At 35.4% G+C, this 17,962-nt stretch overlaps 1 protein-coding gene across 2 annotated transcripts in view; it reads left to right on the plus strand.

The window, feature by feature from the left end:
- The window catches only part of LOC136041352 (uncharacterized), a 96,709-nt gene that overhangs the window by 54,118 nt on the left and 24,629 nt on the right, over positions 1-17,962 (plus strand). For both annotated transcript variants that reach the window (XM_065725996.1, XM_065725995.1), the window contains exons 4-5: positions 8,976-9,119; positions 14,245-14,412. In XM_065725996.1, the coding sequence (XP_065582068.1) occupies positions 8,976-9,119; positions 14,245-14,412 (312 nt within the window). The remainder of the gene's footprint in view (positions 1-8,975; positions 9,120-14,244; positions 14,413-17,962) is intronic.

A 17,962-nucleotide genomic window follows, 5' to 3' on the forward strand; every position in this document is an offset into this window, starting at 1 on the left:
CAAATTATATTACAAATATTTCTTTTTGTATTTATTATAATATTGTAAATAAAAATAAAATTTACAGGGAAATAAATCTTGAGCTGATCAGCTTTCAGCAATTAATATAATTATATTTCAAATAATCGGTTAAATTTTGTTAGCTCTCTCCAAGACTTCAAGGCACGTATAAATCAAACAGTTCGTGGTAACGAACTGTAGTTCGTTATCACGAAAGGAAATCGAAAGAAAATTGAGAGGAAATCAAAAGGAAAGGAAAGTGTTCTGTTGAGCCCGGTCGCCGGGGCGACCCGGCTCAATAGAAAACGAAACTCTAAAAACGGAATTTTGATGCTAATAGATACATCAAAAGAATTGGATTTTTATGATGGTTTTAAATTTTTTAAGTTTAATCAAATTTAGTCTTACCCATCAAAAGTTACGAGCCTGAGAAAATTTGCATTATTTTGGAAAATAGGGGGAAACACCCCCTAAAAGGCATAGAATATTAGAAGAATCACTTCATCGCATTCAGCGGATCAGAGAACCCTACTGTAGAAGTTTCAAGCTCCTATCTACAAAAATGTGGAATTTTATATTTTTTGCCAGAAGACCGATCATGGGTGCGTGTTTGTTTGTTTTTTTTTTCCCAGGGGTGATCGTATCGACCCGGTGATGCTAGAATATCTTCAGAGGGCTCATTCTTAACGGAAAATAAAAGTTCTTCCCACGCTCATGTTTTCCCCAAAGTCAACGGATCAGAAATTTGAGATAGCCATTTTGTTCTGCATAGTCGAGAAACATAATTATTTTTTTGGGGCTGACTTACTCCCTCACTGTCCAAGGGGGAGGTGCTGCAAGTTACAAAATTTGACCAGTGTGTAGGTATAGTAATGGTTATTGGGAAGTGTATAGACGTTTTCAGGGTTTTTTTTTGGATGGGAGGTGGAAGGGGGTTACGTGGGAGGATCTTTCCATGGAGGAATTTGTCATGAGAGAATATAATTTCCATGAAGGGAGCGCAGGATATTCTAGCACTATTTAAAACAAAAACAAAACAATTATAAAATAAATATGGAAAAGATTTTTCAACTGAAAATAAGGAGCAGTATTAAAACTTAAAACGAACAGAGATTATTACGCACATGTGGGGTTCATGTCCTCATAAATACCTCGCTCTTTACGCTAAAGTATTTTTAGTAATTTCAACTGTTTATTCTATGGCCTTTGTGATTCAGGGGTCATTCTTAAAGAATTGGGACAAAATTTAAGCTTTAATGTAAAGAACGAGGTATTAACGAGGGAGGAAATCCCCTCATATATGTAATAAAAATATACAAATACAGAAGTTTGTTATGGAAGTTAATTCGCAAGTTATGTATATTTTCTGCAAATAAAAACGTTTGTATAAAATTAAAAGTTCTAGTTGCCTTTTTAAGTAACCAAAATATTGGAGGGCAACTAGGCTTCCTCCCCCATCCCTTTTCCTCAAAATCTTCTGATCAAAACTAAGAAAAAGCCGTTTAGCCAAAAATGATTAATATGCAAATTTCTTTTTAATTATTCATGTGTGGACAGCCAAAATCAAAAAATTTGTTAATTAAAAAACCTTGATAAATAAAATAAAAAAACTAGTTTTTTAACTGAAAGTAAGGAGCTACATTAAAGCTTAAAACGAACAGAAATTATTCCACATATTAAAGGGGCTTCCCTCCTCAACACCCCGCTCTTTGCGCTAAAGTTTGTTACTGTTTTAAAAAGTAAAGTTGAGAGAAAGAGTCAAACTTTAGTGTAAAGAGCGGGGCGTTGAGGAAGGAAAAGCCCCTTTAATATACGGAGTAATTTCTGTTCGTTTTAAGGTTTAATGTCGCTTTTTACTTTCAGTTAAAAAACTTGTTTGTTTTTTTTCCATTTAATTTCACTACAAACCACCCTTCCCTAATTGTAAAAGTCTAAATCCCACTGCATAATTGCCGCTTTACTGAAAACAAATTATATTACAAATTTTGTCTTTTGTACTTATTAAACCATTGAAATTAAAAATTGTATTGAAATAAAATCTTGAATTGATTAGCTTTCAGCAACCAATATAATTATTTTAATTTTGTTAGTTCTTTCCAAGGCTGTTAAAGATACATATGGTTCATAGTAAAGTGTCAGTGACGCAGTAGGCTTTTTTCAGTTAGGAAAGGGGGCAGTAGCCAAACTCTGGGATTTTTGTTTGTTTTCAGATTGATTTGCATTTTCAACTTAAGTTTTACTTGTTTTAAGATTTATTTATTGACTTATATTAGTGCCTGTTGTAGGTTTGTTTGCGCTGAATGTTGATTAATTTCTAGTCGTTTTCGGGTTTCTTTTATTCTATAATGGTAAAAAGATTTTTTTTGGTTTTAAGCGTGATTAGTAGATTCAATTTAAGTTTCACTCGTTTTAAGATTTGTTTATTTATTCACAATAGTACCTTTTGCATATTTGTTTGGCAATGATATCTATACATTTCGTGTTTCATTTATTCTTTAATAGTAATTTCTGGTCATCCCGAGCTTCAATTATCATAGGTCTTTGTTTCTGCTGATTTAAGTTTAATATGGTCTTTACTTTTCAAATTTTTTTCAAAATCAAAGTTTCATCAGTGTCAAACTAGTATCTAAATAACGAAATATAAAAGTAACTAAGTATCAAAGTAAAGAAAGTATCAAAGTAAGTGAAGTAACAATAAGCAACTTGCTGAACTTACACTCCTTGCCATGTAAATCAAAGTTGCCCCGTAAATCAGTAAATCAGTGTCAAAGTAACAAAAAAGATATGTAAGTAAAGAAAAAGTATCAAAGCAACAAAAAATCAACTTGCATAGCTTACAGCCCTTTTTATCCGATGGAAATTGGAGGGTTTTTCAACCCCTGAGTTGTAATTTTTTACTTTTGGAATATTTTACACGAAATGGGTCTCAAAATTTTGATCGGATGCATTTGAGCAAAGAAGGGCCTGAGAGGGCGGGGTGGGAGGAGGAGCTGGATACCCTCCGATCATTTTTGACTCTTAAAAGGGGAATTAAAATTTTATATTTTCAGTAATATGGGCCTCCTCCAGATATTATTTAACCACCCCTTCCATAAAATTCTTTGATATTAACAGTAGGCAATTAAAATAATTTATAGATGATGCCCCATGTGCTGGGGATTTTAGCCCCGGAGGCATAGTTATTTTAACTTTGAACTATTTTGAACAAAATAGCCCTCTCAAAGTTTGATTTGATTCATTCAAGAGGACAAGGTGAATGGGGTGGGGGTGGGGGGTGCCATCCGATCCCTTTTGACTCTTAAAAAGGTAATTCGACCTTTCAATTTCCAATCAAATGAGCCTCCTGCAAATTTTATAAAAAAAACGCCCTTTCCATAAAAACCTTATATTTTAACAATGGGCAACTAGAAAAACTTATAGATCTTGCCCTGGGAGGGGAGGGGGGTCAACCTCGGAGTTGTAGTTATTTTGCCTTCGGACTTTTTTGAACAAAAGGTCTATCTCAAAATCTTGATCAGATCCATTTGAGGAAAAGACTACATGATATTGGTTCTCCGATTCCTTTCTACTCTTAAAAAGGAACTAGAACTTACAATTTTCAATCAAATGAGCCTCGTCCAAAGTTTATGCGAAAGCCCTATATGCCCTGGGGTATAACTTACAAATCTTGCCCATGGGCTCGAGGGGTGTTTTAACCCTGGAGGCATCTCTGGACTATTTTGAACAAATTGGCTATCTCAAAAATTTCCATTGGGTGCATTTGAGGAAAAGAGGGCATGGGGTAGGGCTTGTTGCCCTTCGATTACTTTTGAATCTTGACAAGCAAACTAGAACTTTTAGCGGGCTTGTTGCTCTCTGATCCCTTTTGACTCTTAGAAAGGGAACTAGAGCTTTCAATTACCAATCAAATAAGCATTCTCTGAAGTTTATGTGACCACTCCTTCCACAAAAACTTTATATTCTCCAGGGGCATAACTCACAACATTTGCCTCCTGGCTCTGGGGAGTTGTTGACCCCGCAGTTTTGGTAATCTGATTTTCGGATTATTCCGGACAAAATTAATTTCTACATATTTTATCTGATGAGTTTGGGGAAAATAGGGCGTGGGGAGGCCAGTTGCCATTCTATTACTTTTAACTCTTAAAAAGGGAACTAGAAATTTCATTTTCCAATCAAATGTACCTCCTACAAAGTGTATGGGACCCCCTCTTCCATGAAAACCTTGTATGTCCCAGGGACATAATTTGCTACACTTACCTCGGGCTCTGGGGGGGGGGGGGACTTTATCGACCCCTCAGTTATTGTTATCTGATCTTTGGACTATATTGAACAAAATGGCTCTCTCAAAATTTTGATCGGATGCAATTGGGGAACAGGGGCGTGGATAGGGGTGACTAGTTACCCTTCGATCACTTTTGACTCTTAAAAAGGGAACTAGAATTTTTAATCCCCAATCAAATGAGCCATAAGCCACCTTCAAGGTTTATATGGTCACCGATTCGATAAAAACGTAATGTGCCCCAAGGATAAAACTTAAAAGAGTCACCCCTGGGCTCTAGGGTTTTGCCGACCCCCCACCCAGTTATTCTTATCTGATCTTTGGACTATTTTTAACAAAATTGCTATCTCAAAATTTCTATCGGATGCATTTGGGAAAAGAGGGCGGGGGGTAGTCTCCCTTCCAATACTTTTGACTCTTAAAAGACGCTGCAACTGCCAATTTACATCCAAAATAGCCTCCTACAACGTTTATACGACCACCCCTGCCATGAAAACCTTATATACCCCCGTGGTATAGCTCGCAACACCTGTTCCGGGTATATGGGGTTGTGTCGGTCGAGCAGTTACTGTTATCTGATCTTTGGACTATTTTGAAAAAAATCTATCTCCAAATTTTTGATGCCTTTGGTGCATGTCAGGAAAAGAGATTTGGTGCAATTTAGGGTGAGGGTGAATTCTAGGAAAAAAGAACATGTATTCGAATGGTGTGGGTGGAGGTCATAAGAAAAAATTCAAAGATTTTTTTTCTACATGGCATTGTGTAATGAGAAAAGCTTTGAATAGAATTGTGATGAAGGAGAAGCTTATGAGGAGAGCTCGCAGGCTGGCTTGATGCTCTTGAAACTATTCGCTTCAAGCTTAAAATTTGTTCTTACATCAGTTGCTATAAGTCGTGTCCAAATTTGTTTGTCGAGAACATAAGTTACATTTTTCTGTATTAATAAACTTGTTAATTTTGTGTTAACAAGCGTGTTATGAGGATGTGTTGCAATTTCTCTCTGATTCTCAAGGTAAAGTTAGTTTTATTGGTATGTGTGAAAGTTTTTTGAGTCAGGAACACTCTTTCTCGTTGTACTCTTCCAGATTATAATTTGGAGATTAAAAACCGGACGTCACTTTATAGAGGGGGAATTGCGTGTTTGATTTCTAAGTCGTTGACTTACCAAGTAAGAAATGATATTGATGTTTGGATAGAGGATAAATTCGAAAGTTTTAGTCTGGATTTAGAAATGGGAAGTAGTAAATTTCTGATTAGTGATGTATACAAACCACCAAGTGCTAGCTGGGAAGAATTTGAACGTGGGTTTGATCAACTTGCGCGTGCGGTGTCTCGGACAGGCTTAGATTTTATTTGTATGGGTGATTTCAACTTTGATCTGCTTACATTGAATGGAGCGAATTTTGATTTTTTAATTTGATGGTTGGTCATGATTTTTTCCCCATAGTAAATATTCCAACACGTGTTACGAGTCATTCAGCCACTCTTATTGATAATATTTTTGTTGGTTCTAAGTATCTGGACCGTAGTTATGCCGATGTGGTTCTATACCCGTGTTCAGACCATTTCCCAGTTGTTGGAGCGATACCTTGTGGCCGAATAAAAAGAAGTAAAATAAAAACAGTAAAGACTAGGTCGTTGAAAAAGGTGAATCTACAGAGGTTTGGCGAAGAGTTGAGTACCATTGATTTTAGTGAGATTATGGATATGCAAGATGACGCTTCTGGTGCATTTGATCTATGATGGGGGTCGTACAGCCAATTTATTATAAGACTTGCCCAGTGAAATTCTTGAAACCACGTAAGCGTGAACCCAGGAAGCCCTGGATAACTATTGAAATTCTTGAAGTGTCAGATTTAAGAAATCAGCGTATGTGGAATATTTAAATAGGGAATGTGCCAAGAAACTGGAAGAATTCAAAATAATACGCAATAAAGTAAACTCGATGAGAAGAAAAGCTAAAAAAGAATACTTTGCCAACCAATTGAGTTTAAATAAGGATAATACTAAAGGAATTTGGAAAGTTATTAATGACCTATTAGGAAAGAAGAAAGAAGCTCCACCAAATTCGCTACTGATTCAAGGAGAACTTGTTAATGAGGAAATAAGTATCATGACTAAATTTGCTGGTTTTTTTTTTCATGTTTTGGGCAAAATGTACAGGCGCAAGGGTTAGTGAACTTTAATAACGATTTAATGAAAGATGAATTTGTGAATGATAGAGGGACATGAAATTGAACTTCAGCCTTTTACTGGAGATGAAATTTTGAAAGTTGTGAAAACAATCAAATCGAATTCAGCAGGGACAGATGGCATTATTTTAAAACTTTTAAGTCAGTGATGTGTTATTTAACGCTATGTCTAGTCCATATAATCAATCTTTCCCTCCAAACCGGTATATTCCCTGATGCGCTTAAAAGGGCAAAAGTAATCCCCCTTCACAAAGGTGACACTAAGCTAGAAATTGAAAATTATAGACCCATATCAGTCCTACCCTTGTTTTCGAAAATATTTAAAAAAAATGTGCATAAAAGGCTTTATGATCACCTTATGAAAACGGGGATGTTAAGTGAAAACCAGTTTGGCTATAGGAAAGGTCACTCGACGTCGGATGCCGTGCATTCCCTTTGTGATACTGTAAATAAATGCTTTGAACGTGGTGAAATCCCTTTGACTGTTTTTATCGATTTTAGAAAAGCATTCGATACAGTGGATTTTAATATTCTACTCAAACGTCTACAATCCCTTGAATTTCGTGGTTACCATTTAAAGTGGTTTCATAGTTTTCTAAGTGGTAGATCTATTCAAGTTGTAGTAAATGATGTATTTTCTTCTCCTTTTCAAGTGAGGTGTGGCGTACCTCAGGGTCCTGTTTTGGGACCACTTCTGTACCTTGTGTATGTTGATTCAATGCGTTTCTACTTATCTGAGTGTTTTATTACGACTTTTGCGGATGATACTGCTTTAACTGTGTCTAGTAGATCTGTCGATGATTTGTTGTTGAAAGCAAATAGGGTATTAAAGGCATTTTTTGTATTTACAAGTTTGAGCCTTTTGTCAGTGAACGTTAATAAAACTAATTTTATGATTTATAGGAGAGTTGATAAGCCTCCATGTGTTGATAAAAAGATATTTCTTAACGGTAGGCCTTTGTCACAGGTGCAAGAAGTGCGTTATTTGGGATTCCAGCTTGATTGTAATCTATCTTAAAAGAACCATAGTGATCTTGTTGCAGCTAAAGTTGCTTGGAGGTTTGGGAATTTTGCGTCGATTAAAGCATGTTTTACCATTATCAGTTCTTTTATTATTCTATCACACCATTGTTGCGCCTTATATTTCTTACGGTGGTGTCCTTTGGTCTTTCTATGCAAATTTTAAAAGAGTGCAGATCCTACAAAATAAAACAGTACGTCTTTTTTGGTAATTATGTAGAAAATGTGAATGATACCGTGTCATGTTTTAAGAAATTACGAGTGCTTAACATTGGTCAGATTCGAGATTATCAAGCTGCTGTTTTTGCGTATCGATGTTGCAATGATGTATGTCCTCCAGTTTTTGCCAGTTTCTTTTTTCGAGTAAATCATTCACTCCATGGGTATGAGACTAGAGAGGCAGATGAGTTTATTGTTGAGTACCGAGACACCACACGTGCAGCTTTCGGAATTGGGTATTTAGCTCCAGCTATTTGGAATGATATCCCAGCTGGCATTAGGGAGGCGGAACATATTGGGTCGTTTAAAGTATAATTAAAAAAAACATTTACTGGGTGTGGGGAGTTATTTTATTGTTATTATTATTATTATTATTGTTAGGCTTTTTTATGTATATTCTGGTATTAAGGGTAATTGAGTGTAGGTGTTTTTGCACTTCTTTAATATTTCTTTTTTTGTTAATTAATTAGATTCAGAATTAGAGGATTGCAGCCGTCCAATATCAGGCTGTTTGAGCCTTCCCCCGGCGGTTGTGTGTATTTATAGTTTTAGTAATTTAGTAGTTAATAAAGAGTTCATTCATTTGTTTTTATTATGGGAAGGTATAAAGATCAGCTGAATAGTGTAAAGTAAGAAAAACGCCAGAAAATACCGCCTTCGTTAATGTTGAATTCGTCAGAGGGATTCTACACGTCATAAACTGTGTGTGGAAGTTGATTGCAAAGCCCAAGTGTAGCCTTTTAAGTATTCTATAAGACAATTAAAACCTCCTTTATTATTATTCTTATTAGTAGATGTAAGATGATCAGAATTCTATTTTTTCCTCTCCGCCCGAACCAATAGTCGTGCTGAATCTGTAATTGTGTAATGCTTTTCACTGAGGATGAATAATAAAAGTAGAATGCGATCTACTTTTATGCCTGAAAATGGTCTTTGTTACCGTTATTCATCGGCTAAGACAGGCTACTAGATCGACTAAGGTATTAACGGTCCGTAATAGCACAGTATTAGTGAAAAATAATTTCCTGTTTTGGCAATACGATATGACATTTTATGGAACTGTGAAGCTAGCGAATTTTTTCCCTTTTCTTTTTATCGTCTCCGTTCTGATATAGCCAATCTTCTACTTCTTGGTAAACTTTACATTTCTGAAAGTTTTCTGTTTTCTTGTTTTATGTTTCAGTTTTTTTATATATCTATTATTTTGTTTATTTGTCTGTTCTTCTTTATTTTTGTTTATTACTCTGGTCTGCTTTCTTTTTCAGGATATTACACAAAGTGGTAAAAGCAGCCCGGTGTCTCAAAGTGCCATAACGGATATAACGAAAATACTGGGCTCGCGACTCACTCACCTCAACTTGGCGGCAAACAGTACTTCTGGATTATCCAATGTCATCAATGCCATTGCGGTAAGTCGTAATTGATGGTAACTTCAAAGTAACTTTTTAATACCGGGTGGGTATCACCTCGCTTTTCTTTATCAACACTAAATATGCAGTTTTGGATTATCTGATTTTGTCATTATCGTTACTGTAAGGCAATTTGGTGTCAAATTTTAGTTAAAACTAGAAAAAAATCTGCTATTATGTAGTTCTGCATCCCGCATCAAAGCTGTATGCCGCTTAACCCTGTCACAACCGCGAAGTCTTAAGAACATACGTCTTTCACATCTTTAGGCCAAAGTTATCAAATTATTAATATTAACCGGTACGTAACCTTACTTAGCATATTATTTCGCCTTAAACCAACTATTATCATCTTTATACCATTTCAAAGATGGGACCTTCATTAAAGCTTTTTTCTTAGTGAATCAAATACCTATTTCTAATCAATAAAACTTATGAGTAAAGGGGTCTGATGATTCAGGCACTTGTCAATTATTGATTTAAGAGGAAATTCGTTAGTTGAATTAAAAACTTTATCTTAACATTTCTTAGTGTAATAACTTTCATCCTGCTAAGTATTCTACTTTCCAAAGAAATGTTTTGTAAAAAAAAACTTTGGTCACCTACACATATGAAGATGTTTCATTATAGATTTCCTAATATCTCTAGGTGAATTTCACTTTTCAAAAATAAAATTCATGATCGTCTGTATCATACCTCTGACGTCACTATTACTACTATTGCTAACAATTCACTCTAGCACCAAGCCGCCTATGCCGACACGACTACGCACGCTCCTCCTCCATCCCAATCTATTCAACACCTCCCTCTCTACACCCATCCAGGAAATTCCAATTTATCTTAAATTTTTATGTTTTTATGTTTTATGTTTTTATTTTATGTCATCCTCCCACCCTAACCGGGGACGACCTGCTTTTCGTTTGGCCCTAGACGGTTGGCCAAAAACGACAGTTATTGGCAATCCATCATCCTTCATCTGTAGATTGTGCCCTATCCAGTCCAACCTTTCTCATTATAGCCCTAGAAAGCGGGATTGAACCATATATTTTCGTACAGCCTACAGTTTATTTTTATTTCTCATCCGGGGGTTTATCAAAGTCATAGCTTCCCGAAAGGTAGTTACCCTTCCTAAATTTCAGCTTTAAATATCCCCAGACAACTAGATGGTGATCTTTGCTTTAAATATCAATTACAACACTCCAATATACCCACGTATCTTGTATTGATCTTCTCAGTGTTCGGTTTACAATAACATAATCAATAATGTTAGCTGTCTTACCATCAATTGAATATCATGTTAACTTAGCAGTCATTTTACGACCCTAAACTGTATTGGTTATAACTAGGTTGTTATACCTACAAAACTGAAGCAGTCTGTAGTCATTACTGTTTTCTTTTCCTACACCAAATTTACACCAAATTTTCCTACAACGATACCATCTATCCCTACTTTTACCGATCTGGGCGTTAAAATCTCCCAGCAATACAATATATTTCTACCTGGGACCATGTCTATTTGCTCATGTAGCTGTAGCGAAAATTCACGAGTGACTATTATCTCCGTCAGTCGATTCTACAGAATTATACTATTATGACTGATACCTTGCACTTTTTCGTCATATGACTAGTATTCTATTCTTAATATCTTTCTAACCCAAGCAAGACTTGGCAACTTCCTTATTCATCATGACTCCTTCTCCCTGTCTATGCACCCTATCCTTCCTGCCTGAGTAAATGAATTCTGTATCACCTAATATCATGTTTCCTTCACCTGGGAGTTTGCGAAACTCCCAATCAGTCCAGTTTGAAGCGTCTGAATGCATCATTCAAAATATCATTATGATAGTTACTATTTTAAGATTTCAAGTAACATTTCAAGTTCAATTCTCATATTGTAATATTAAACAACCGCCAATTCCTAGAAGAATTAGCCATTAGAGAATTCCATGCAAATACTGTGTCGTTTACTAGGCTATAATTTCTTCGAGGGGCACCACTTTTCAATCGGGAATAGAGTTGACCGCAAGGTTTACAGTCTTGTGGGTACCCCGAAAGGGTCGAGGCAGCCCTTTGCAGAGGCCTTTGTCCATAAATCTGGATCTTACGCCCTGCTGCAGTTGTCCTTCTACAGAAGGAGATCCTTCTATCCGTAGCTGCCTTTCTTTCCTCCCAAGATGGCGTTCTTCGTCATCATGCAACTTAAACTATTGCTGGAAGAAAGGTTGTTAACACACGGGACGTGTTCATACACCGATGGGCCCTGCTAAGTTTGCACTCGAGGGATCCTCGTCCTTCTTTGAGGAGCCTATAGTTATGCTACTAAGTGGAGTCAACCCATAATAGATAAATTAGCTTGGAAGGGGTTTTTTTTAGCTCAAAAAGCCACCTAAATAGACAAACCTAGAAAAATTATCCATTAATTAGAATCCAGTGCAAATGCTATGTGGTTTACTAGGCTAAAATTTCTTTGTGTGGCGTTTCGGCGCCACCTTGATCGGCGGGAAGCTTAGTGATGTTTACACCCATTTACCACTGTGTGGTGTGCTCTCAGGAATGGCTTAAATTATTGATTTGGAACTTTCCGGGAATGATAAGAGGGGTGAACTTAAAGCCATTATATGTACGCTACTACTACAACGACTACCACTAAGTCTAAGGGTATTAAAGTGAAAATGTCAGGGAATGATATGGCAAAGGATGAGCTAAATCAAATAGTGTTTCGTTTAAACTTTCAGGGGAGATGTTCACCTAACCAAATTGTAATAAATGCGTACTACAACTGCTACCGCTGTTAGTTACTGCTGAGAAAGCTAAGGATAATTAAGTTAAAAATCTTAGGGAATATTGAAACTAAATCAAAACACACACTGTGTGCATCCAGGTTGTCAAAAGGATGTATTAGTAATGCCTAAGGATTTACTGCCTAATTTACTGAATGAATTTTTACTGAATGAATTTACTGCCTGATTTACTGAATGCCTAAGAATTTACTGATGGCGATTTATGGTAGTTTTAGGCTTGGAAAGTAACATTACTTTATTTTTGCTCATCTTTTTTATAATATAGCTCTTTACTTATCTTTGAAACCCTTCTTTTATGAAAAAAATATTCTTAAAACTAATTTTTATTGGTTTTTAATTGCCAGTCTTTTATCATTGATTAAAAAATGAACATTTTTAATCTTCTCGATATTTCTCAGCAACAATCCAGATTTTGACTCACTATTTACACTTTGAAAAAAAAATTAGCAACAATTTTTGATATTAGTTGCACCATAATTCTTGGGTTAAATGCTATTGGTTAAAGAGAGTGTTTAGGGATATATTGAACAGAATCGAAACACATTATGTGCACGCATTTTGCCAAAAAGGCGTATCAACAATTTCTCAGGAATGGCTTTGAATCTTATTGGAAACTTTCAGTGCATGTTGAGGGGCATATTAAACTAAACGAAAAGGGATCATTGGTATATCGATGCTAATACAACATCGGCTACTTCTGCTGCTACTACTACTACGACCCCTGCTACTAATTAGGCTAAGGATATTCATGTGAAATTCACAGGGATTTTTTAGGGGGAACTGAATCAAAACGCATTTGTGCGTGTAGGTTGTCAACAGGGCGTATCTGCAATATAACAGGAACATCTTAAGGTATTATCTTGAAACCTCTAGGGATGTTAAAGGGGGTGATGAAACTAACGACAAGGCAGTATATCCATACTACTGCTACTATCACTAAAGCTGAGGGCGTTATGGTGAAACTTTTAGGAAATTTTGAGGGGGGTATTGAAGTAAATCGAGACCTACTCTGTCGATGCATATCAAAAGGGTGTAAGAGTTATATCCCAGGAACAGCTTAGAGTGTCAAGATGACACTTTCAGTTATTGTTTAGAAGGAGGTTAAATCAACAAAATGGTTCTTTGCATACTAATACAACTACTTCTACTACTACTACTAAGGCTATTAAGGAGAAAACTTTCACTTAATGATGAGGGTGTGTTGAACTAATATGCTAGTGTAACTGCTGCTAGTACTAATATTACTAAGGCTAATGGTATAAAGGTGAAACTTACAGGGATTTTGAGGAGAATGTTTGACTAAATCAAAATACACTTTGTTTATGCAGGGTATCGAAAGGGTGTATTAGCTATATCCCGGGTGTCGAATTAACCAAAAGGGCACTCTGTGAATACTACTACCTCTACTACTAACTCTAATTCTGCTTTCACTTTTACTACTCTAGGTGGTCATACTACTATCACTACCACCGCTATTACAATTGCTAATGTTAATGGCATTAAAGTAGTAGTTTCAGGGAAATGGTAAGGGCGATCTTGAACAGAACAAACTATGTGCCTGCTGGTTTACAATAAAAGAAAAAAAAACAATACAGTTTTACAATAAAGTTACAACAACAAAAACAAAGTCAAACTTAAAACTAGCATGAACTACCAGAAAAAGGAGTAGGGCTAGTACCCCTTGCGCCTTTTAAAGAACAGAACATAATTTGCATCTTCCTGAAAACAACATGTTTTGAACTTTTTATCTTTTGAACTTTAGTACATCCAAAACTAATAAGACTTTCAGGAACAAATATCAGTATGTATATTTTAAAGTGTTAATCCTCATTTATTTGTTTTATTTTTAGTAATCCTGGTTGTGATTGTATTTTTCTGTGTCCTGAGAAATAAAAACACAAAGCTCGAAAAGTGTTTTCGGTAAAGTGTAGATTGTGTTCTTCTCTCTAGAAGGCACATGTAAAATTTCATTGATCTTTTCAGTCATATTTCACGGTCAAACCATAAATTCCTGACCACTTTCGATGATAAGGAGGAATTCGCTAATGGACCGTTTGTTTATGAAAACGTTTGTCAGACTTGCAAAATTTTTAGGATGTCATATTGTCTATGCTTTTCTAAATTTACGTATGATTAAAACAAAAATTGAATATTACTATTGATAGGAATAATTAAGTAAACAGAAAATAATCACAAATATAACTGAAGAAGTTGCTATATAGGCTGCTGTAAAATTTTAAATTTTTCATATATAATTTTTCACTAATATGCTATTTAAGTTGTAGGCTATATAAATCCTATTTTGTAATCTGGCTTCATTTTTCCAGGCCTCCTGCAATAACTTACAAGTACTTGATTTATCCAATGTTAAAAACTATAATAAAGATATTGCATTAATCAACATTGAAAAACTACAAGGAGGTTGTAAAAAACTACGTGTCCTTCGGTTAACCAACATTCAGATGCGGTTAGCCAGCTCTTCTTCCAAAGACCAGGTACGTTTTTTAGTCTTCGACCTTTAATTTTAAATTAAGAATAAATCAGCACCCTTTAAAGAATTTCAGTCCTCTGTATTTCTTATTTTGTTATCTTACTATTCTGTCTCATTAATTCTGTCTCAATTTATCTTTGTTGAGCCCATTCTTCTTTTTCTTTTTTTTCTTGTTTTATCGTTTCTCCTTATACTTATGTGCCTATATATGAAACACAGTTTAATTCTTCTTCCCCTTCTTGTCCTTTACTTCTATTTTTTTCTATTGCTTCATCTTCAGTTTCTATTTGCTTGATCTCCCTCTTGTTTATTTTTCTCTACATTTATTCGTGCAGCCATCACTGTCATTCCCTGGGATTTTCCCATAGATTATGGGATTTATGTCCTGAATTTGGGATTTTTGGAAAGTATTTGTTATTAGCTTTAAAAAGTAATTGCTGGTATTGTGGTAATAAGATGTGAGAACCTCCTTGATTTCGAGGCAGTTTATTGATTAGAACTTCTGCAGAGGCAATATCAGTTGCTTCTAAAATGGACTTGGTGTAGGAAACGTGTGGTTGCACAATGGATTAATATTCTGCTTGGCAATAAGGGGCATGGGGCCCGATTTCTGGAGCATGGGGTTCGAGTAAGGGACGGGTGTCGCAAAATTGGTAATAACTTTGCTGCTTGTCCTTGGAAAAAAAGACCAAGAAAATGACTCACCGACAATAAGTAGTAGAAATTATAATATATATAACAATAAAATGTAGCAAGAGGATGAAGGCAGGAAAAGAAAAATTTCCAAAAAAAGAAAGAAAATTTCTAACCGGGGACGTGTGACCATGTCAATAAAACAAAGTCGAAATCAAGCAATTCAAGGGGGTAATCTACCACTGGAACGGAACAGCTCCTGAATCTAAATTTAGTAAATCCATTGTCTTGCAAATTTGACAAACACTATAACCTCTATGCACATGGGAATTCAAATGAGATCGAACGCTAACCAGATATTTACAAAATCTAAAAAATAGTGAGCGACTTTGTTTCCGTTCACAAACCGTAAAAAACATCTTAATAGGAATCAAGAAAAAAAATATTAGAATGAAAAAAATGTTTTAAAGGGGGGTCTAGCAGTTTCTTATTAAAATGACTATTTCTTATCAAAGAACTCTTTTAGACTTCCTCAGTTTCTCCTATAATACTTTGATAGCGAGGGATCGTGCACTGCAGATCGATATTTTGTATAGGAGGCAAAGGTACTTGTATGACATTGAAATATAGATAAATATAGTGGCTGCAGATTGTCAGACAGGAGGATATTATCAATCGTATATGAGAGGTGACTTGCTAAGTTGCAGAACTGGATGTCAAACCGTGTAACTCTTCGGTACAAATAAATTTCACTTCTATGGAAACTTAACTTATATACAAATTAAATAAAAAAACTAGTTTTTTTTTAACTGAAAGTAAGGAGCGATATTAAAACTTAAAACGAACAGAAATTACTCCGTATATGAAATGGGTTGTCCCCTCCGCAATCCCTCGCTCTTTACGCTAAAGTTTTTAATTGTTTTAAAAAGTAGAATTGTGGCAAAGAGTCAAACTTTAGCGTAAAGAGCGAGGGATTGTGGAGGGGCAACCCAATTCATACACGGAGTAATTTCTGTTCGTTTTAAGTTTTAATATCGCTCCTTACTTTCAGTTAAAAAAACTAGTTTTTATTTAATTTCTGAACGTTTTTGAATTAATGCATTTTTGATTTTGGCTCTCCGCTCATAAATTATTAGAATGAAATTTACATATTAATTCATTTTTTGGCTAAATGGCTTTCCCTTAGTTTTGATCAGATGATTTTGAGAAATAAGGGGTGGGGAAGGAGGCCTAATTGCCCTCCAATTTTTCGGTCACTTAAAAAGGCAACTAGAACTTTTAATTTTTAACGAACCTTTTCATTAGTAAAAAATATACATAACTTAAGAATTAACTTTCGTAATAAACTTTTGGCAACCCATTTCGTATACGGAGTAATTTCTGTTCGTTAAGTTTTAATATCGCTCCTTACTTTCAGTTAAAAAAAAACTAGTTTTTATTTAATTTCTGAACGTTTTTGAATTAATGCATTTTTGATTTTGGCTCTCCGCTCATAAATTATTAAAATGAAATTTGCATATTAATTCTTTTTTTGGCTAAATGGCTTTCTCTTAATTTTGATCAGACGAGTTTGAGAAATAAGGGGTGGGGAAGGAGGCCTAGTTGCCCTCCAATTTTTCGGTTACTTAAAAAGGCAACTAGAACTTTTAATTTTTAACGAACGTTTTCATTAGTAAAAAATATACATAACTTAAGAATTATTTTTCGTAATAAACTTTTATATTCTTATATTTTTTATTGTGTATATGAGGGGGTTTGTCCCCTCGTTAATACCTCGCTCTTTACGCTAAATCTTAAGTTTTGTCCCAATTCTTTAAGAATGATCCCTGAATCAGAAAGGCCATAGAATAAATACTTGAAATTACTAAAAATACTTTAGCATAAAGAACAAGGTATTTATCTCCTCCTAAATACCTCGCTCTTTATGCTAAATTATTTTTAGAACCCCTCATATGCGTACTAATCTTTGTTCGTTTTAAGTTTTAATGCTACTCCATACTTTCAGTTGAAAAAACTTTTCATGTTTATTATTTCATTGTTTTTTGTTTTTTTTATTGTAATGCTAGAAAATCCCGCGCCCTTTTCATTGAAATTCTCTCCCCCCATGACATATTCCTCCAAGGAAAGATCCTCCCAAATAACACCCTCCCCTCGACCCCCCCCCAAACTAAAACAATCCCCCTGAAAACGTCTGTACACTTCCCAATAACGATTACTGTATGTAAACACTGGACAAAGTTTGTAACTTGCAGCCCCTCCCCCAGGGACTATGGGGGAGTGAGTCATCCAAAAGACATAGTTATTAGGGTTTTCGACTATGCGGAACAAAATGGCTATCTCAAAATTTTGATCCGTGGACCTTGGGAAAAAATGAGCGTGGGAGGGGGCCTAGGTGCCCTCCAATTTTTTGGTCACTTAAAAAGGGCAATAGAACTTTTCATGTCCGTTAGAATGAGCCCTCTTGCGACATTCTAGGACCACATGGTCGATACAATGACCCCTGGAAAAAAAGAAAATAAAATAAACACGCACCCGTGATCTGTCTTCTGGCAAAAAATATGAAATTCCACATTTTTGTTGATAGGAGCTTGAAATTTTTGCTATAGGGTTCCCTGATACGCTAAATGCGATGGTGTGATCGTTAAGATTCTTTGACTTTTAGGGGGTGTTTCCCCCTATTTTCCAAAATAAGGCAAATTTTCTCAGGCTCGTAACTTTTGATGACAAACATAAAATTTGATGAAACTTATATATTTAAAATCAGCATGAAAATTCGATTCTTTTGATGTATCTTTTAGCATCAAAATTCCGTTTTTTAGAGTTTCGTTTACTATTGAGCCGGGTCGCTCCTTACTACAGTTCGTTACCACAAACTGTTTGATAGGAACCTTGTGGGACCAAAACGTAGACAAATAGAGATG

This window comes from Artemia franciscana, unplaced genomic scaffold (assembly GCF_032884065.1).
Source record: "Artemia franciscana unplaced genomic scaffold, ASM3288406v1 PGA_scaffold_168, whole genome shotgun sequence".
In the NCBI taxonomy this organism is placed as follows: domain Eukaryota; kingdom Metazoa; phylum Arthropoda; class Branchiopoda; order Anostraca; family Artemiidae; genus Artemia; species Artemia franciscana.